This window comes from Notamacropus eugenii, chromosome 3, assembly GCF_028372415.1.
Source record: "Notamacropus eugenii isolate mMacEug1 chromosome 3, mMacEug1.pri_v2, whole genome shotgun sequence".
Taxonomy (NCBI): domain Eukaryota; kingdom Metazoa; phylum Chordata; class Mammalia; order Diprotodontia; family Macropodidae; genus Notamacropus; species Notamacropus eugenii.
Genome location: NC_092874.1, coordinates 40,957,190 through 40,979,923, shown reverse-complemented (window position 1 = coordinate 40,979,923; position 22,734 = coordinate 40,957,190). Strand labels below are relative to the sequence as shown.

At 38.5% G+C, this 22,734-nt stretch overlaps 1 protein-coding gene across 2 annotated transcripts in view; it reads left to right on the top strand.

Annotated features, from left to right (window-relative positions):
* ACAD11 (acyl-CoA dehydrogenase family member 11) overlaps positions 1–22,734 on the top strand; it is a 97,556-nt gene that overhangs the window by 12,038 nt on the left and 62,784 nt on the right. The window contains exons 2-7 of one of the 2 annotated variants that reach the window (XM_072651335.1): positions 1,266–1,365; positions 5,014–5,139; positions 6,707–6,868; positions 11,823–11,987; positions 19,172–19,313; positions 19,734–19,855. In XM_072651335.1, coding sequence (XP_072507436.1) covers positions 1,266–1,365; positions 5,014–5,139; positions 6,707–6,868; positions 11,823–11,987; positions 19,172–19,313; positions 19,734–19,855 — 817 coding nt within the window. The remainder of the gene's footprint in view (positions 1–1,265; positions 1,366–5,013; positions 5,140–6,706; positions 6,869–11,822; positions 11,988–19,171; positions 19,314–19,733; positions 19,856–22,734) is intronic. The other variant, XM_072651336.1, reaches the window with a different exon arrangement.

Sequence of the window (22,734 nt, the reverse complement as noted above, 5' to 3'; positions counted from 1 at the left end):
TATGGCTCTTTATTGCCTGTGGGATCAAATATATACTCTTCAGTTCACACTACCTGACCGCACCTGATCTTTACATCTTCGTTGAGTATCATTCCTCTTTTTGTACTCTGTCATCCAATAAATGGGCCATCCTTACATTCTTCACATGTGTCCTTCCACTCCAATCCAGTACTCCAATAAACATCTATAAGCTCCATCTCCCAGCTCCATACCTTTGCCCTAGCTTTGTCCTGTGACTGGAATGCACTCCCTCCTTTCTTCTGCATCATAGAATTCTTCTCTTACTTCAAGGCAGATCTCAAGCACCACTTTCTGCATGAAGCCTTTCTTTATCTTCCCAAATTGTTAGTGACCAGTTTCCAAACTACCTTGCTGACAACTTTGTATTTATTCCATTCATATTTGTTCTCAACATTTGCATAAATGTGCTCAACCCTACTAGGGGGAGTACAAAGATATAAACTAAATGCAAAAATATAAGCTAAATACAAAGTAATTTCTGGGTGAGGGTAGAGGCCACTAGCAATTGAGGGATCAAGCTAGGTTCTCATGGAACAAATTTCATCTGAGCTGAGTCTTGAAGGTTAGAGATTCTTTGGTGGTGAAGAGGGATGGGGGCATTCAGGAATGGGAATTCCCACTGATTATCATTTGTAGGGTCTAACAAGTAGGCCAGTTTGGCTTAAATGTATGTTAAGAGGAATAATTAGCCTGGAAAGAGAGGCTGGAGCCCAGTCATGTGGAGCTTAAAATGCCAAATGTTACCCTGACAAGAAGTCACTGGAACCTCTAGAAGGAAGAAAGGAGATACAAGAATTTATTAAGCGTTTACTATGTATCAGACTCTGAGGATACAAATAAGTGTCAAAGAAAAACTCGTTCTCAAGGAGCTGGGACTTTGTTTTACTGAGTTAATTTGCAGTTTGGGAAAGTCTAATGGGGTTGGAGAGAGAGGGGAAGAGGGGAGGAGTGGGGGAGGACAATACGAAGGGAGCCAAAAAAGCGTATATCCAGAGGATGGGGGAATGGAGGTACCTGGCACATAGGGATGTAGTTTTGAAATCCAGAAAGTCAGGAGCAGGACCAGGAGGGAAATAAAGGCTGTCAAGATATACATTTGGTTTTTTAAGCCTTCCCATTGTAGACTTGCTCTGTTCTATTTTTGAAAGCATATAGTAAAATGAGATGGTTGAATTCAGTGGTTACAATTAAAATTCTGTAATTCTGTGTTTTTATCTCTGTAACTGATCATTTCTCTTGTCTAGATCAGGACAGTCAAATCCAACCTTTTACCTTCGGAAGGGATGCCGAGCTTATGTGCTCAGGAAGAAACCACCTGGTTCTCTCCTTCCTAAAGCGCACAAGGTATGACAGATAGTGTTACATTTATTGAGGAAGAAGAGAACATTTTAGACGGATGAAATAAAATTTAAAGATATTTTTTCTGTAAGCAAAGCCAGTAAAAATGTATTTAATCTCTCAAGTTTGTTAAAATTATGCTTCTCTCTTTCTTCTGCGGAAAAACACTTCAGAGGTAGAACCTCGAATATATGGTCATCTTTCAACCACTGATCATGAGCCATCGCCTAGCCCTCTGTCGTCTTGTCTGGGAGAGCAGTCATTCAACAGCTTTGTTCTTAGTTCGAGTCAATTTATGTTTTATTTTTGGTTATTTGTTGAAATCCATGTGTAAGATGACATCAGAATGTGAAGAGCCCCCCAAAAGGCCTTCCTCCCATGTGTGGATCCTTTGTGGAAGAGCCGATTAGCACATGCAGAAGAATGTTTCAGGATGCAGATACTGGGAGAGGTTCCAGTCTGCACTGAGGGAGGGAATTCCTCATCCTGTTAGGTCACAGATCTACTGAGTTGAAGTTGAAGGAGTAAAACAGTTGCATTATTCTGGGACTTTATGTTGTACTTATGAAAGAAAAAATTAAAATAAGTTCTTGAATAGGATTTTTATCTAATTTATTAGCAACAAAACATAAGCTTTGGCAGACTTCTGCAGCTTTTCTTTAGGTGTTGGACTTTTAAGCTAATTAAAATGATAAAAAATTACTTTGTGAAAATGATATGCCAGGTCTTCAAAAGAGGAGAAGAGGAGAAAGAGAAGAGGGCAATGGATGTGAAAGCCGCTTGAAAAGCATAGAGATATTCAAATGCAGCAATAACATTTAAAGATTTTGCTAAATAACAAAACTCCATTAAAGACATTGACTATTAAATTGGCAAAGACTTGTGAAAGAATCTGTTCAGCCACTCACTTACCCAAAACATACTTATTGTGTTCTTACTGTGAACTAAACACCATGCTAGCCATTGTTGGGAGCACTGAAGTGGAGAATTCTCTGCTCTCACCTAGTCTGTAGTCTAGTGGGCAAAGTGAAACGTATATAAATAATTACGGTATGGAAACGGAATTTTTTAAAAAGTACAAATTGCTGTGGGAGATCAGAGGAGAAAGGCATTTCTTCTGCCCATGAGAATTAGGGAAGTCTTTGGATACATTTTTTAGAGAGTGGATTTTGAGTGGGACTCTCAAAGAAGACTAACTTGGGCCAGATCTAGAGAGGAAGGGCACAGGGCAGAAAGAAGCATGTGAGGGAATACAGGAAAGTGGAAGAGGATGGGGAATGCTCTTGAAGTAGACAGTACCCCACTTTAGCTGGGGTGTGGGGTGTGGGAAGGAAGGCTGGCAAGACAGATGGTAGTGAAATCACAGATGACCTTTAATGCTAGGTTAGGTCAAACTTGATTTAATAAGTAATAAGGAGACTTTGAAGCTTTTGGGACAGGTAGTATGAGCTGGGCTTTCATAAACATATTCTAGCAGTAGTGTGTGATTTGGACAGACAAAGCAGAGATATTGGAGTATTATTCTCTCCAGATCTTGGAGAAGAGGTAGAAAGGAGACACACAGGGTGGCCACTGAGGTAAAAGGAGAACCAGGGAAAGTATGGCATTGTAGAAGCCAAGAGAGTTTACTCCCTTTTTCAAAACCAGTCAACAGTTTTTTGTTGTTGTTGTAGAAGAAGAAAAAAACTATTTCACTTGATTTGATTTAGGAGACTAACATAGTAGTCTAGGTAGCAAATAATGAAGTAGGTCTAGTGAATGAGGGTGCTGGTGGCAATGCCATGGAAGAGAAGGAACAGATCTCAGAAATATTTCAGAAGTAGAATGGGTAGTACTTAGTGACACAGTAGTTGTGTGGGGCAGTGAAATAAAGGGGAGTCAAAGGTGAAACCAGTATTTCCATTCTGGATGGAAGGGGAAATGGTGATGCAAACCCTAGAAATAAGGAGCACTGAAACTGGAAACAGACCCGGCTCAGGTCGCAGCTCTAGCATTGTGACCTCTGAGGTACTGCTACTGTTTCATAGAACTAGTGAGGACAGAACTCTGTAAGCTATAAAATGGTGTGCAGTGTGAACTAGTATCAGTATTAACTAATGTTGTTAATTAGTGCCTTTGTATTAATAATTAACTAGAACTAGTACTAACAAGAATGTTGAAGTCAGGAGGAGGAGCAGGTTCCACCTTTGTTGACCCTGAGATGTTAGGGGGACATACAGGTGGAGATATATAACAAGAAGTGGAGAAATTGGATCTTGAACTTGGAAAGAAGGTTGAAAGGGGAGGTAAAGAGCAGGCAGGCATTTGAATAGAGGTAACATTTAAAGCTATCACACAAACTCTACAATGTAGACTCAGCTATTTTTATCCCCATTTTACAGATGAGGGTCAGAGAATTAAGTGACTCATCCTTGGTGTCAGAGTTGGAATATGAACTCAGAACCAGTCCTGGGAGGGGAAGAGAAGAGGTAGAAAGGAGATACCCAGGGTGGCCACCAGGGGAAAATGAGAACTAGGGAAGCCAAGAGAGTTTACCCCCTTTTTTTAAACCAATCAATAGGTTTGTTTTCAGTGTAGAAGAAAAAACTATTTCACTTGATGTGATTTACAAACTGAGAGACTAGCCTTGAACAAGCTAGAAAATATACTGATGTTTATTAAATTATTTAAGTCATGGAGAGCTAGGTAGCTCAACCAGAATTTTCAGACTCGTGAGGGAGGCATGAAATAGTGTGAGCCTGGATGTGGAAATAGTGCTGTTTATATTGGCTTGAAGAGACAGATTACTTTAGTGGAGATGGGGTTGGCCTAGGAATCAGAAACACCAAGAAACAAATCTTCCCTCCAGCATAGCCTAGCTGTGGAACATTGCATAAGTCTCATAATCTCTCAGTGACCCAGGAAATTCTCCACGATTATAAATTACACAGAAGTTGTTGATCTATATTGGTGGTGGGCATATACCAGGAGTTCCCTATACTAATGAGATCACACCTTCCCCTTGGACACCTTCCCCTTGATACCTCTTCCACCCTGCAACTGATGTAAATTGACTGAGACATTATGTAGGTATTTATTAAAATAGGATTCTACTTGTATATCTAATTAAGAACCAGTTTTGTAATTTATAGGAGTTTTAGTAATTCAGGAATTAATAGTAGGAAGGAAAGGAAAATTTTGGAAGGAAAATTTAGTACTGTAATATTCTTGGAAAATTACTTTTATTGTCATAAGTAATCTTTACTAATCTAGTGTTATAAACATTTTCTCTTGTAGCAGACAAATTCAAAACCAGTATACATTGAAAAATTATTAGGATCATGGATCCTTGTCTGGATCACTGAAAAGGGCCTTCATGGTAATCTAATGTCAGCCTTCATCTTACAAATGAGGAAATTTAGGCCCCCAGGCTGGTGAAGTGACTTGCCTAAGGTTACACAGATAGTCAGAACTTGAACCTAAGTCGTCTGACTCCAGATCTAGTGCTTGTGTGCTCTCTGTCTTTCTCTCTTTCTCCACTGTACCGCACTACCTTATAGTTCAGACACTGGGCATATAAATATTGTTGTATGTGCTTCTGTTATGAAAAGAATGTTGAATTACCATCAGGAGCACTGGGATTTTGAATGTTGAATAATCTGTTATTCTCTTTAGATTGATAGAGAATTCCATGTGCAGAAAGCCTTGTTTTCTAATGGATTTCCGGTCCCTAAGCCTTTACTTTACTGCAATGATGTCTCTGTGATTGGAACCGAATTTTATGTGATGGAGCATGTAAAGGTAAATTAATATACAATATGGTTGTACTGCTGCTATTTATGAAGAGGATTGAGAAATGGGTTTATTTTAGCTTCCACTAAGTGGAAAAAAAGTATTTCCTAAAACGTTTGGTAATTCAAATGGTAATTTTTCTTTTCTTTTGTTTAAATATTTAACTGATTTTTTTTAGACATCAATGTCACTTCCTAACAACTCCCACTTGAGTTGTCCTTGTCACAAAGAAGTAGCAGTAAACAGAACAAAATAAGAGCCGTGGGTCCTTCCGACCACATTGGCCTCTTTCCACACACGTGCTCCATTGCCTCTACAGAGAGGAGGAAAGCATACTTCGCCTTTGATGCTCTGACTGGTCACTGCAGTGACCAGAATTCTGATATCTTTTCATGGCATTTTTCCTTTTGTTGTTGTGACCAATGTGTAAATTGTTGTCTTGGTTCTGCTTCCTCGCTTTGCATCAGTTAATACAAGTCTTTCTAGTTTCCTCTGAATTCTTTGTATTTATTGTTTCTTATGGTGCATTAATATTGTATTAGTGTACCATAGTCTGTTCAGCCAGTGCCTAATCCATGAGCATACTCTTGGTTTCTAGTGTTTTGCTTCCCTGAAAACAAAGTGCTGCTAGAAATACTTTCATATGTATCTTTCCTCATATCTCAGCTATCCATAGGACATATGGCTGATAGAGGCATCTCTCTGTCAAGGGCTATGTACAGTTAGTGACTTTTCTCTTGTAATTACAAATGTTCAGAATGATTAGACCATGTCACAGCTCCATCGACAATGCATGAATGTGACTGTCTTCCCACAACCTCTACAGCATTTATCAGTTTCATATTTTACCAATCTGGTAGATATGAGATAAAACCTCAGATTTGTTTTAACTTGCATTTCTCTTATTAGTGATTATGGATTGTTTTTTCATATGGTTATTTGACTTTTTTATTTAAAGACTGATTATTTTTATCCTTTGCTTTATTTCTTATTGAGTAAATGTTATTTTCCATGGCTTTTAAACTGTTATCTGTCGTGTAACGAATATTTATTTCTAATTTTGACTTTAATCTTAGCTAAAAAATACTAGATCCAAGTTCAACTGCCTAAATCTTTCTTTGGACTCTAGGTGGCAGTACAGACCTATGAAATTACATGGGGGTGGGGAGGGAGAATTTTACTGAGATGGTAGTGGGTTTCTTATTTGTTTGTTTATTTTAATTCCCAAATAAGGAATCAAAATTTTATGAAAGGTAAAATAAAAGTGTATCGATAGTGTTCAAGCATAGTACTTAAAGATTGTAGTTGTAGATTTGTGTCTATTCTAACTTGTCTTTTCCCTTCTGATCATTTTCTTTCTCACCAACAATAACATCCTTCTTTAAAGTCAACATTTGAAATGAATATTTCCAGAATAAATTCTGAGAAGGATCCTAGGTTTGATTACAAACCTGTTATCCCAAGTGTTTCTGGACATTGAAATAAAGGAAGAAGGATGGTGAACATTAGTGAAATGACACAGGAACAATGAGCTATGAAATTTTTTAAAAATCTCTTCACTGTATTGATTTTGTAGGGTCGTATCTTTCGTGATTTCAGTCTTCCAGGAGTCTGCCCAGCAGAACGATCTGCCTTATATGTGGCTATGATAGAAACCCTGGCCCGGTTGCATTCACTGAATATACAGAGTTTGGGTCTGGAGGTATATGGTAAAGGAGAAGGGTACTGCAAGAGACAGGTAATATACATGTCTTCATTATTTTCTTAGTTACCACAGATTAGAATATTTAATGTATTTGGAAATAATGTGTATTGTTATTTTAAAAATATGAACCTAGAAAAGGGGATTTTAAAAAATTATGAGTTCTAACAGTAAACCTTTAAAAAGGACTTTTTTTTTTTTTTTTTTGCTTAGCCTAAAGGAAACATTTAAAAATTTCAAATCAGGTTATAATTCCAAAAAATTTTTGCAAATGACTCCACATACATGAAGGAAGGTTGGAAGTTATATTTGTAAGTGAGATTTGGCCATTTAGTTTACCTAAGTTGTGGATTGTGGACTTTCGAGACTAGGGAAGGGAGGAGTCCTAGAACCTTCTGATCATCTGCTTCATCACTCTCCCCTCTCCATCCCCCCCCCCATATTCTTCCTGGATTTCTTCTTCCCTAATGATTAGCATTCCTTTCTTTACAAAACCCAGGGATACTTTTATCCCAGTGATACTAAACTTTCCAGTTGCTGAAAAAGAAACCCTCCCCTTTGTGAACCCTGCTGTCCAATCCCATATATCTTCCTAGCTCAACCCTGACTCTCAGTGCCCCATATCAGATCTGCTTGCCCTTTCACAGTGCCTTCTGGTGCTCCTCCTCTATAATTAACAGGTTCTGGCTCCTGGCACTAACTGAGAGTTGGCTTCTCCTGGATGAGGCTGCATCCCTGGTCATCCCTGCCAGGACTGCATGCACCTTCTTTCATACCATTTGGCTCACTGATCCAAATGAGCAAGTCAGAACACCACTGCCCCCCATCACCACCTCTAGACCCTCCTTTTTCAGCCACCCCTCAGAGTCCTCACCTCTTTGATGTTCACTCTATTCCAATTCATTCCCTGCTGACTGTTCCAGTCCTGGCAGCCCAGGACATTCTTCCACTTTTCTTGGAGTTCAGTATCTGGCCCACTGCCTCTTTATCCATTCCAAATCCTGCCTTTATACTAGGAGGTGTCAGTATACATATAGATGTTACCTCAAAAACCCAACTTTCCAATTCTTTAATCTACTTCACTCCCACAACATAATCCTTTCCTCTATTCCATCTACATATGAGGGTGATTGTACCTGCGATTTTTTGCAAGTGTTCCATTTCTGTATAGTCATCATTCCACCTCTCCCTATGCCTTTCTTTTCCTCAGTCTGTCTTCTGCCCTTATTGTGACCCTGAGCCTAAGGGGAGACCCCTTAGTACTTTCCTAAAATTGTCATCCCTCTTCTATCTGTATTCTCTTCCCTGCCCAGACTCTTGGTGTCTGAACCCTTGGTAGCCAGCTTACCCCTACACCATCCTATTCTCAGATTTCTAGTGCGAAGTCCACAGTTCCCATGACTGGAGAACCCTGTACCTGTGGGGTGTTCTTTTGATACCAAAGGAATAGGTCAAGTATGTCTAGATTGATTATAGGTGGTAGTTTAGTGAACTATTATGAATACTTACAAAACAGGGGCAATCTTCAGTCTGGGGTGGCAGCCAGACAGTTCAATGGATCCCTGGCCAGAACCCCCCCCCAAATCTCTGTGGTAATTATAGAAGACAGACAAAGGGAACAGGAGCTAGAGAGTCCATAACTACTGATTGGGGGACATTTTGGGTTTTCTGCTTAGTAATAAGCTTGGGCGTTAAGCCAATGTTATGCCCAAACATGGGCAGCTAGGTGGTGCAGTGGATAGAGCACCAGTGCAGGAGTCAGGAGGACATGAGTTCAAATATCACCTCAGACACTTGACACTCACTAGCTGTGTGACCTTGGGCAAGTCACTTAACCCCAATTACCTCATCCTAGGTCATCTCTAGTCATCCTGATGAATATTTGGTCACTGGATTCAAATGGCTCTGGAGGAAAAGTGAGGCTGATTGACCTACACTCAAAACAAAGTCAGGTGCAAGTCATGTCATCATTTCTCTGATGGCATGGTCTTCTTCGGAATGAAGGACAAACACACACAAAATGCCCAAACTTAAGTTCGTATATTGATTATGCACTGGTCACATATGGGTATTCTTGTTATGGTTTTCATAGGTCAAAGTATCTCAGTTTTGACTCAGTCTCTACATTATGATTCGTTTTCTGAGCAATGATTTCTAACCTTGTTAGAAAATTGGGATTCCACCTTTCACAGTGCGAGTTTTTATGGCTTTTCACTTCCTATTGAATTTTAAGGCTTTTCCCCCTTCAGGACTCCACACCTTACTCCTTTGTTACATAATCACTTACCCCTTTATGGACCCTAATCCACAATTATTCTTACCATTTCCTCTGCTTCCTTTATTTCTACTCACATGCTGCTAACTGGAGCTGGAGGAATTCATGAATCGGCCTCCTGGGTTCCTTCCAAAGTTATATCCTCTCATCTCAATATACCCTCACTCCAACCAGGCAATCCTTCTTCTATCTAATGGATTCTGTATCCCCCTCCCCACAGTGGCTGTTCGAAACATTTTCTCTTCTCAGGACTCCCACCTCACCTTGCTTCATAGTTCAAAAACATTGGAGTCATTCACCTTAAACTCCCTCTTCTGCCTCTTAAAATCCTTGTAACATCATCCTGCTCCGTCTTGGAGTCAGGAACACCTGAGTTCAAATCTTGCCTGTGAAACTTAGCAGATGTGTGACCCTGGGCAAGTCACGTAACCTTGTGCACCATCAGTTTCTTTCTCTGTAAAATGAGAGTACTGAACTCCCTGGCTTCTCACATACCCTTCCATCTTTAAATCTGTGGTTTTCTGATCTCCTCCTTTGTTCCTGCCTCTGAGGAGGAGGTGCAAGACCAGCCCCTTACACATATGCTTGATCCCATCCCCTCCTATCTGCTTCAGGAAAATGCCCCAACTGTGGTCCCCTCACTCTCTAATATTCAGTCTCCTCTGTTTATGCATTGCTTCCCACTTCCTACAAATATGCCTGAATATTTCCCATCCTCCATTTTAATAAAAAAACAGTCTCACAAGAGCCTGCCATTCCTGCTAGCTTTTATTGGATAGCTCTTCTCCCCTTAACTAAACCCCTTGAAAAAGTCATCTATTTGCTTCCTCTTACTTCCACCTGTGGGCTTTTCAGTCTAGTGTCTGAGCTCACTTATTCAACTGAAATTATTCTGTCCAAAAGTTATTAGTGGTCTATCAATTCCAAGATCTGAAGACGTTTTCTCCGTTCTTGTGCCCTTTGGCAGTGCTGACCACTTTCTCCTCCTGGGTAGTTTCTCTCCTCTGTGACACTGCTTTTTCTTGGTTCTCCTCCTACTGGTATAACTGGTTTTTCCCAGTCTCCTTGGCTGGATCATCATCTGTATCTAGTTTATAAGCTTTGGATGTAGCTAAAGATTCTCTCCTGGCCCCTCTTTCTTCTTTTAAATAATCTTTCACATGGTGATTTAATCACCTTTAATGAATTCAGTTACCATCACATCCTTATATCCGGCCCCCATCTTTCTCATGACCTCCAGTCCACTGTCATAAGCAACCTAATGAGCATTCTTAATGGGAGGAAGCCTCTGTGGGAGGATTTTCCTGGATGATGCCTGTATGTGCACACCCATGCATGCACACACACATGCACACACACACGCACACATGCACACACACATGCACACCCTTCCTCCACATGTAACTTGTCTCCAGTGTCAGTGTATATGTTCCTTAAGAGCCAATACTTCCTCACTTTTGTGTTAGTACAGTCACTGGTACACAGTAAGCAATTAATAAATAGTTGATTGATAAATTCTATGAATGTTTTCTTTTCCCTGTAAAATCAAGAAGTATTTATTAAGTATTTGCTGTATATCCTGGGCTGGGTTAGATAAAGTAAAGGATGCAAAACGAATAGAAAATAGATTTCTGTTTGGAAGGAGTGTCTGGCCTTATTGTATGACAAGAGGCCATAACTTCTAGTCAAAGGGCTGGATTTTGTGGAGATTCCCAGGCTCTCTTGGCTGGAAGTATCCATGGACTCAGTGAATCACTACTGAGGAGAATGCTGTCCTTTTTTATCCTTTTTGGAAGGTGATTACTTGTCACACAGATGGGTAAGTATATCTGCTACTTCCTAGTTTTGTGCCTTCAGGCAAATAATTTCCTCCAATATCTGAGTGCTTACAGCAGTAATTTTGCTTCCTTTCCTTTGTGATTATGGCAATAACCAATGAGTAAAATAAACATTTTGTTTTAATTAGTGGAGCTTCTTTTAACATCCAGATTCTTTAAAGAAGATAATGAAAAGATTGGAGCCAGATACCTTGGTGTTAACAGAGACTGGCATGTAGCTAAAGTAGTAAAATAGTTTAAATTGTCATTTGGTCACTTTTTTCCTGTTTTAAATGAACATTTTCACTAGTCATTGTTGTCGGTGTTCTATAAAGGTTAATTACTAGTCTAACAGCACGCTTAGGCGGTAATTGAACATTATTAGCTCAGAAGCTATCCTGTTGCTGTTCTAGTGCTTGACCTAAAAAACAAACTTGGTTTTTGTGCTGTTTATTTAGTTACAAACTTCCTCAAAACTTCCTCCTATTGTTATCTCATTGTTCACTTATATAATGTCCTAGGCAAGAAATCTGAAAGATTGTCTTATAAAAACATTCCAAAAACGTAATAGAGTAAAATTTCGTTTTTTAAATGTGAAAAACCTAAATGTGTATGATAAATACCTTACAAGTGTCCTAGAAAGACAAATTAATAGTTGTGAAGTGTTTCTACGGATGAATTATTTCATAGCTCCTATTTGCCTTCAGTCACCGAACCAGTAAATACTAAGCACCAGCACATGAAAATCAAATGCAGTGCCTTGTGTCACCTGACCATAGAAGTGCTGTGATAGGTTTAATAGTGAAATAAAAATGTAATATATTAAAATGTATTTACATATTTGAATGTCTCTTTGTAATTTACTTTTAATTTATAAAAACAACATATCCATCTGCAGGTGTTAACATGGACAAAGCAGTATGAAGCTGCGGCTCATCAGAACATTCCAGCCATGAACCAGCTCTCTGCCTGGTTAATGGAAAACTTGCCGGATCAGGACCAGGAGCAAAGTTTGGTTCATGGCGATTTTAAAATGGATAATTTGATTTTCCATCCAAAAGAGGTACTCCAAATGCTATGTCAACCAAACTGGGTCCTGGGGCTGGCAGTGGGCAGAATCTGAAATAGCCATTCTCTACATCCAGAATGTTCAAACTGCTCCGCTCACCTTCTTATGCTCCCAGAATCACTGCCACCAATCAGAAAATGTCATGGCATTGTTGTGTCTTATGGAGGGTAAAACCAGACACTGAGTCATGTCTGTGATGTAATTAGAAATATATAAGAGTGGATAGAGCGCTGGCCCTGGACTCAGGAGACTCTGGGTTCAAATTTGGCCTCAGACACTTACTTGCTGTGTGACCCTGGGCATGTCACTTAATCCTGATTGCAAAGAAAAATAAGGAGGAAGGGAAGGAAAGAAGGAGGGAAGGATGGAAGGAAGGGAGGAAAGGTATAAAAGGGTTTTATGCTTGTATTGAGCAGGCTGGTGAGGGAACTGGGGAGTATGCTTTAAGAGGATGAACTGAAGGAACTGGGAATGTTTAGTTTAGGTTTGAGGAAAGATGATACTGGGGATACATGTGAACTGCATTTAAGTATTCAAAAGGCTTTTACGTGAGAAATTAATTAGACTTGTCCTGCTTGGTCCCAGAGGATAGAACCAAGAGTGTGGAAGGGAATTGCAGAGGCAGATTTTATCTTCATGTAAAAAAAAAAATTCCCTTAGAATGAGATCTCTGCCAAAGTAGAGTGGGCAGCCTTTGGAGGCTGAGGGGTCTCTTGTTTATAGTCAGTAAGACTGTCGGACCTTCTGGGATGATGGTGGAGAAGCAAGTCTTTTTGCAGGTAGATGTGGCCTCCAGCTGCCTTCCAGCTCTGGAGTTCTGCAGGTCTATTATTTTAAAAATAAATGAAGAAAATGGATTTTTAAAAATGAAGACTACTTAAAATGCCTGCATTTTACAGACCTGATTTGACTTCTGCTTTTTCCTTTTTTTCTTCCCCTGTTTCACATGTGCTCTCATTTTTTTTATCTTCTTTAAGATGGAAAGATTCTCCCAAACCTCAAAAGCATCACATAAGAATGGTGATCTCTTTGTGTTGATGCCAACTGTGGAGTTTTCATAAAATTAGTCAAAGTAAATCAAAGCTGTCACTCTACAGTGAATACAGGTTGTGAGTCCTGGTAGTGGAGGAGAAGGATGGAAATGAGCAGACAGGAGTTTTTCTGCTGGTTTAGGAGATTTGGGGCAAATCTCAAGTTTCTTAATATTTTATGGGAGTAAATGTAATGCTTTATTTCATGGACCGATTAGGATAATACTGTCAAGTAAACAAGGCTCCTTTGAGGAAAGTACGGTAGTGATTTGACTCTTGGGATAACTGTGTATCTGGCAGTATCTTCAGTCAGTGTGGCCAGGCTGCTGTCCTGATGCCTCTTTGGCATTATGTCTAATTGCAGCTATTAAAGCAAAGGGAAAAGCTGGGAGGGGAGAGTCCTTCTCATGACTCAGATACTGTTATTGTGATTAAAGTGAATAACTTACATTAGTGTGAGAATGTGGGCATTCTGACCAGCTAGAAGTAGAGAGAAGCTCTTGTGATATAGGTTGGGTTTTTTAATGTTGTGTTTTAGTTATTAATTAGTTGCTGACTCTTGTCAATTACACCAATTAATCCTGCTCTTGGGTAGGTTGCCTCAAAACCCAAAGATACAATACCTTTGCAAGTTTTCAACTTAAAACTACTGAATTAATAAAGGCCAAGGTCTCCCACTGTAGATGGGACCATCTCCAGTCATCCTGACCTATATCTCACCAGTGGACCCAGATGGCTCCCAAGGAAACAGTGAGGTTGGTGACTTTGCACAGTCCTGCCTCACTTACATCCAATTTACCTGCAGGTCATGGCATCACCCCCCTGATGTCATCGTCTTCTTCGAGAAAGAAGGACAAACAGCAATAACCAAATGGTTTACTTTCAGGACAGAATGTAGTCTGGTGTCTTTAAAGTGCCAGACTCTGCACCCCACATAGTTTCTGTATGTATTTCATGTTCTGAGGACTATGGGAAAGGTCTGTAAAATCAACTCTGAAGGATGTAACAACTCTGATCAACGCAGTGACCAGCAACAATTCCTGGAGACTCATAATGATGCATGCTGCCCACTTCCTAATAGAGAGGTGATGGGCTCAGTCCAAAATGAGATCTATTTTTCAAACTTGGTCAGATGTGGGAATTTGTTTTGCTTAACTGTGAATATTTGTTATAAGGATTTTGTTTTTGTTTTTTCCAAGGGAGGGAGGAAAGGCAGGAGGGAAAAATATCCTTGTTAATTAAAAAAAAATTAAATTTTAAAAATTAAGGAAAAACAATAAAAATATCTAAATTATTATTGAACCTAAGGTTGAGCAAATGAGAGATCCCTTAAAAACATTGCTGGTCCATCAGCCTGTAGAGGGTTGAGTAGGGCCCATCTTACACTAATTTAGGAGATTTTTTAGAACTTCGCCATTCTTGTTTCCTCTCACTACTTTTACTTTAAAGGGGAGACAAATCCTTATTTCGAAAGGCTAAACTACTAATGGCATAACCTTAGACTACTAAGCAAAGAGTAGGATGAGGCAGCATTTGAGAAAAGATGATCTTTTTGCTCCTTGAAATCATACTACCCTTATTCCTGCCTAATTCACTTTCATGTAGGGCTGGCCAGCTGAAAATAATCTTCCAATCCAGAGCTAATTCTCTTTACTTTTAAAAGAAAGGAAAAATCTACCTTGGGTGGGGAACCTGCAACCTCAAGACCACGTGTGGCCCTCTAAGTCCTCAAGTGTGGCCCTTTGAGTGGATGCAGACAAAGGGCCACACTTGAGGACCTCGGAACTAGAGGGCCACACGTGGTCTTGAGGTGGCTTGATTCTATGACGTTTAATAATATAATCAGAATAGTAATAGTTGTGGAATAAGTGTTTGTTGAATACAAAAATCAAAAAAAATAAGAATTTATTATAATAGAGTATGAAATTTGAAGTCTGGAAGACTTGAGTTTGAATTTTGCCTGAGATACTTACTAGCTGTGTGGCCCTGGGCAACTCACTTAATTTCTGTCTGCCTTAATATTATCTGTAAATTAGAGATAATGATAGCATCTACTTCTTCATTTCATGGGATTGTTGTGAGGATCAAATGAGATAATATATGTAAAGCACTTACTAAGAAATACCAAGTTGCAATAAACATAAAATATTTTTTTTCACTTTAAAAAATCTGCTATTTTTCCTCATAAAATTAAATGTAGCCATTTTCCTTAGTCAGGCACAATGTGAGATAGTGTGAAAGACTATTCTGCTTAGAAACAGTCATCTGTACTAATCCTTTGCCTGTTTCAAGAACGTTATTAATTTTTTTTTAATTCAGTCAGCCAGTAAACATTTATTAAGCATCTGCTATGTTCCAGGCATTGTGCTAAGTGCTGGGGATACAAAAAGAGACAAAAGGAAGTCCCTGACTTCCAGCAACTCATAGTCTAATAGGGGAGACAGTGTGTAAACATATGTATACAAATAAGCTATATACTGGATAAGTAGAAAATAAGAGAGAGAGGCTACAGGAATTAAGAGGGGTTAGAAGAGGCTTCCTGTAGAAGATGAAATTTTAGTTGAGACTTGAAGGAAGCCAGAGAGGGCAGTAGTTAGAGATTTGGAAGAGCATTCCAGGCAAGGCAGATAGAGAAAATAAATGCCCATAACCAAGAGGAGTGGATCAGCAAGGTGGCCAGTGTCAGTGGATCATAGAGTATGCAGGTTGAGTGAGATTTAAGAAGACCGGAAAGGAAGGAGAGGTTTAAGTTATGAAGAGCCTTGAATACTGAACAGGATTTGTTTTTGATCCTGAAAGTGAAAGGGAGCCATGTGTTAATGTCGTGTATTATCTTAAACCTTATAAACAATCAATTATTATTTGGGGTATGGTTATTAACAAACATAAGCATATTTCTCTCTATCCCACCCCTATCCCTAAACATGCACTTATTTATCCATGGCAATGAAACAAAGATGACAGAAATTAAGCTTACTAGTATTTTTTTAACCATCTATCTTGTGTTTAGCACTTTAGCAGACGTTTTGAGTGATAGAAAAACACTTGCCTTCAAAAAGCTTAAAATGTCGATGAAAAGAAAAAAAATGTATTTCTGTTGAACACCATAAAACCCAATATGGTAATAAAGGGTTACTAGAATTAGTAGCGAAAGCTAGGAGTGCTTTGGAATGCCAAGGCAGGTATGTTCTTCATTGAGAGTTAGTATTTGTTAGAGAAGTATAGCCACAGATCCTGTGAACATGGTTTTATCCAGTATCTTAAGCGTCATTTCACAAAAGTTTCAAGAGTTTTTTTGGTAATTTATAGATACCTAAAAATAACTAAATATACTGTCTGCTATCTTTTCTCATCTTTGATCTCTTATCTACTCTCCTCTTTGTCTGATGGTCTCTTGGTCTTAGTGTTACAGTCTGTTGATCAGAACACTAGAATTAGAAGAGAGCAACAGAAAGACAAAGAGTTAGAATGGATTTCCCAAATAGGATAAATGGACCCCAAATTCAAGAGTTGACTCTGTCTGTATACATGTATTGAGGCTGTACATGCTCCTGGGATGGCCTATCTATATAGGCCCATTCAGCCTTCCTGTATGTGTACATACACACACAGAGTATATCTACATGTGTTTTTCTAGATTAATTAATTGTAAACTTTGTAAAAATAGAGATTTTGCCTGTGATATCTCCCCTTTCAGCTGCCCTACCTCCTTCTGGAACCATAATACTTGCTTAATAAATGTCAGTTCATCACTACATAAATACTCATCATGTACAAATTATAAAAAAAAAAAATTTCCAGTAAGTCCTGGATATATATGTACCAAACTCTTTTCTCCAAAGAAACTTTAATATAGGAGTGTGCTTAGAGGAAAATCTTCACTTTAGGGAAAGTGGAAGATGAGGTGAAGGGAATGGGAATGCAGAACAACAATTCAGTTCTCCCCTACTTATATAGGAAATATTTGCTCCAATACACAAAGGCTCAGTGATTTCCTCAATGTGGTTAATTCGAAATGTGAGAACTGTCCTCCAGTACAGGTGCTCCTCACACTGTGTCTCTGGCTTAGTAGATAAGATCGAAGGAGCTTACTGAGGCATTGTGCTAGTTTAAGGTAGGATTTACACCTGACTCTTCCTGGCTCCAGCACCTGCACTCTGTCCACTAGACCACTGATACCTCCTTTGGCACTCTTCAGACCACATCTATTCTCACATTTCCATAGCACTATGGTTTAATTGCATATTGGAAATAAATGGAATTCAAGAGAAGTGTACTAAGTGCTCATGATGAGAAGTTGTGTTTTATAGGAGATACATGGGGAAAAGGGACAGTTTCTGCCTTCAAGGAATTCATATTTTTTTCCTTTATAGGAGAAAAGATTCAAGTTTACTGTGTCTGTTAATGTTCAAGACAGAAAGACTGAGTAAAATCTCATTTCTTTTCATTATTTCTCTTGAGATTCTTCACCATTTTCCCCTCCATGTGAAGCTGCTAATTTTTGTAGTTCTGTAAAGTAGTTTGGTAGATTAATGGTATGATATTGAATAATTAAATTAATTTTTATTTTTATTATGTTGGCTTGTACAATCCATGATCAATTAATATTTTTCCCAAATAAATGTGGGGATGGATGCAAAAATAGTGGAAATAGTGGGGGGTGGAAATGGGGGTACAGAGAGCAGCTGTAGAAAAGAGGAGAGAGTAGTGGGGGAGTCAGAGGACTGAGATTCCAGTAGAGACGTTGCCATTTATTCTTTGATCTTAGACAAGTCAGAACTATGAGGACTCAGTTTTTTATCTGTAAAATCGGTATAATACTTGTGCTGCCTGCTTCACCAGGTGGTTGTGAGGATCAAATAAAAATGCATATGAAGTATAAACAATAAAGTTTCTAAATGTTAGCTGTTATTATCAGATCTTTTTACTTCATCCAAGTGACGTGGCCATATAATAAGTTCCAAGTAATTCATACAAAAGTTACACTTTTATCTATACATATATACCAATATTTTAATGGTTTAAATATGTTATTCTTGTTGTGTTTGTCCTTTGTTGCCAAAGAAGACCATGCCATCAGAGAAATGATGACATGACTTGCATGGGACTTTGTTTTGAGTGAGGGAGTCTGTGCAGGTCACCAGCCTCAATTCTCCTCCAGAGCCATCTGAATCCAGTGTCAATATGACTGGAGATGACCCAGGATGTCCTGGGAGACCTTGGCCCCTTTAGGCCACAGTCTACTCAGGTACTCACTGAATAGGAAAGGGAAGGAAAGGGATCTAGCCAGTAAACCCCAAGTTAACTGGGCATCCTCAGCATCTTCTGGCCATGCAAATTTACCCTCCTTTAGAGGGGAATTCAGTTTTCTATATTAATGGGGAATGGTAATAGTAAGTTGACTTAAACTTTAAAAGTTTTTCTGTTTTTCATACCCAAGAAAGGCTGCCAAGCTAATTTAAAGGGAAACAACACTATGGAATATTAGAGTTCCATTAGTCCCAATTTAATAAATTTCAACCCAACAAATAATAATTTGTTGTTAAAAGATGATTAATAACTAACATTTATGTAGCACTTACTATGTGCCGGGTACTGTGCTAAGCGCTTTATAATTATTTTCTCATTTGATCTTCACAACAATCCTGAGAGACAGGGGCTATTCTTATCCTCATTTTATAGATGAGAAAGTTGAGGCAGGTAAAGGTAGAGTGACTTGCCCAGACTTACTTATCTAGGAAGTATCTGAGGCCACATTTGAACTCAGGTCTTCATGATTTCAGGCCCAGCATTCTAACCAGTATCCCTCCTAGCTGCCCTATTATGCTTTATATCGCTTTGGTGATTAAAATGCAAAATTAATCAATAACTGTTTTTAGCCAATAATGTTTATTGCTTATGTCTATAAACCTTTTTGTGCCTGCAGAAATATTTGAATGGGTTTGGATAATCTACAAACTAGGTTAGAGTCGTCAGTCCTATGTTGTTTGAGAGAGGGCTGTGTATAATTGCAAGGATCAGAACAGCTTTTATTTAGCAAAGCACTGATGAGTGTGTACATATTCAAATCAATTTATTTACCTTTTTAAAAGTCAGTTTCAAATTCTAAATTATTAAAACTCTTGTTTTTTATCTCTTAAATAAAAGGCTCGTGTAATAGCAGTTCTGGACTGGGAGCTTTCAACCGTCGGCCATCCTTTATCAGACTTAGCATACCTTTGTTCCTTCATGTTTTGTCCTAGGAACCTTCCAGCATTAAAGCAAAGCAGTAGCTTGCAACGTAGTGAAGGTATGAAACTGAAGCTTTACACAAAGGAATTAATTTAAGATTCATTTAATTTTCTGTAATGTTTTAATAATAAACCAGATTTTAGACTTTTAAGTAATTTTCTTATTGTCTTAGAACAATGATTAATTTGCAAAGTTTTTTCATAGATTTCATAGAACTTATAATAAAAGATTTAAATTTTAGCTTAAGATGAATAAAGAACTAATTTTCAAATGTTTTCCTTCTGAAATTCCCTTTTAATAATTAATTCCAAAAATTGGTCTAGTATATTTAATGTGTTTTAGAGAATCAGAGCTTAAAAAAATTATTGTTGTATAATTTGATTTACTGATTTTGAAAAAAAACGATATACATGTGATAAGATAACATTCTTAAATACATACCATAACCTTCTAGATGAATAGTGTATTGTTTTTATAGGGATACCATCAGTGGAAGAACTGGCTTTAATTTATTGCCGCTGCAGAGGAATTAGCACTTCACTTCCTAACTGGAACTTTTTTCTTGCTCTTTCATATTTTAAATTAGCTGGAATACTACAGGTAATTATTTAGTTTATAACATACAGAGATTAATATTGGACAATTTTTTTAATTCACATTTTATGCATGTAGGTGGTGCAGTGGATAGAGTGCTGGATCTGGAGTTGGGTAGACCTGAGTTCATATGTAGCCTCAGACGTTTAGTAGCATATGACCCTGAGCAAGTCACTTAAGTCTTTGTCTGCCTCCGTTTCCTCATCTGTAAAATCCTATTAACAACAGCACCCATCTCCCATGATAAAATGAGATAACATTTAAAAAATGCTTTGCAAAGCTTACAGCACTAAATTAATTCTAGCTCAGGGGTAGGGAAACCTGTGGTCTTCTAGGTCCTAATGTGGCCTTTTGACTGAGTCCAACTTTTACGAAACAAATGTTTTTATTAAGAAGATTTGTTCTGTGAAGTTTGGATTCAGTCAGAGGGCTGCACTTGAGGACCCAGAGGTCCCAGAAGACCCACAGGTTCCCCATTCCTGTTACAGCTATTGTAATGATTTGCCTAATTAAAGAATGAAGAAAGCATTGTTACTAGTATTAAAGACAGTTTGTGTGTATAAATATATTAATTTAATTCATTAATATTTATATGGATCAAATAGCAAATTAAGAATAGATTCAAATATTTGATAGACTTTTTTTTCCTTAGGTGAGTCTGTTGTGTTAGGGATGTTTTTTTGTTGTTGAGTGCTTCACATGTAGTTGCTGACCAATAAATATTTTTTAATTGACTTGAATGACAATGGCCAAGAGCAGAGAACCCATAAACCTTTCTGTTACATGATGGAAAAATCAGAAAAATGCATACAAGGAGGGGTTGGGTCAGGTGGTCTCTGTGGTTCCTACTAACTCCAACTCAATGATCTCTGAGCATGACTGCTAAAGAGTCAGAAGCGGATCAAGAAAACAAAACAAAACAGAAAAGTGCTGTGGCTTGGAAGGTGACAGACTTTTAGAAAACTTGAGTATGAGAGAAAGGGAGAAACAAAGGACCTAAGACAGAGCAGGCACCAGGCCTTGCATGTGGTAAGTAGGTGCTTAGTCAATGTTTGAGGTTTATCCCCTCTCTATTAAGAGAGTAAGCTCCAAAGTAAGGGCAAAGACTGTGTCTGTCGTCTTTCATGTCACTGTACCTATTACATAGCAGATTCTTAATTAGAATTGAATTGATTTTATGTCCTAAATGGAAAAGCAGTTAAATCTTGGTGGACTTTTCATATAGGGCTCTGACTAAAGGTGCTAGTGGGTTGGCAAGAATAAGCCACACTATAGCCCCAGGTGGAAACATTCTCTATTATCATTGTCACTGACAGTCTGCCATTTGCTATTAAAGTGTTTAAATTTTATCTTAGCAATAAAATATGCCATATTTTAAAATTTATATTTTTGACATAGATGGTGTGCTTTACCCAATTTTCAGATTATATGAAGCTGGAAAGATTACTTAATATGTTGGCTGACAGAATCAGAATTTAGGAATATCTGAACAGGCTGATTAAACCAAACCTAATCAGATGAAATCTAATTTGAGTAAGTCTTACACTTGGGTTTTAAAAAATCAACTATACACATATAGAATGGGAGCAAGATGACTGCACACCAGCTGATATGAAAAGGACCCCAGGGTTTTAGTGCATTCCAAACTCTATATGAGTCAACCATGTGATGTGGGTAATGGAGACTTTGCATATAAAAATAATGTGTCCAGAATAAGGGAGGAAGTGATCGGTGGTGGTTCCAGTAGGTCTCTTTCCTCCTCAATTCTCATCTGAATATTGTAATCAATCTGTTCCCCAAATTTTAGAGAATGTGCAGTAACTGTCTGGGGACTCCAGGAAAATGAAGGGGGTCAAATTTATGCCATGTAGAAGAAGCTGGAAATAAGTGGGGATGCTTAGCATAGAAAAACTAAGACTTGCAACACTGGGGAGGAGAGTACTGGTTTTCCTTTGTAAAGTTGATTCGGTTTTGTTCTGTTTTGCCAGGAACTGGGGTTAACACGGGGGAGAAAAGGGGAGCAAATTTTGGCTTGAGGTAAAGAAAATGTCTCCACAATAAAAGTTAGTCAAAGCTAAAATGAGCTGCCCCATTAGGCAGCTGCCTCTTCAAGTAATGAGTTCTCCGTTGTTGGTGGTCTTCAGGGAGAGACTGGAAACACTTTTAGAGCTCTAGACTTGGAGTCAGGAAGATCTATGTTCAAACATCCCTGCAGACACCTAACGAGTTCTGTGGCCCTGGGGAAACCGCTCACTCCTGTGAGTCCCGGTGTCCTGCCAAGCTTGTCTGAAACGTCACCTCCTGCAGGAAGCCCTCATCTGCTAGTGTGTATTTGTATGTACTTATCTGTACATGTGCATATGTGCCCATTGTTGTTTCCCTGTGATGGAAAGAAAGCTCCTTTAGTGAGTGCTCACTAAATGCAATGGGAAAATGGGCTCATGGAGCCTCAGTGTCTTCATCTGCATCACAAGATTGTTGGGAGGTACAAGTGAGATGGTGTATGTAAAATCATATGCAAAAGACAGCTATTGAAATCATTACTGTTATTATGCTATTGGTATGTTAGCTAAGGACTTAATAGAGGAGATGCCAGGATGAATTGTATTAAACGAGCTCGAAGATTTTTTCTAAGATTGGGATTCTATAACTCAAAAATAAGGGTATTGGTTTCTGGTGATGTCATTGAAATAGTGATCCAGTGTAGAAAGAAAAGGAATGAGGAGGACAGGAAGCAGCTCAGGAGCCAGAAAGAATAAGCAAAAAAAAATTGGAGAAAAGTAGTTGTTTTTTCCTGCTTTTATGCATTTTACATCAAGTTACTTCTCTCAATAATCTCCATTATATACAGTCTTATCCTATTACTTTACATAAGTTGGCTGCCT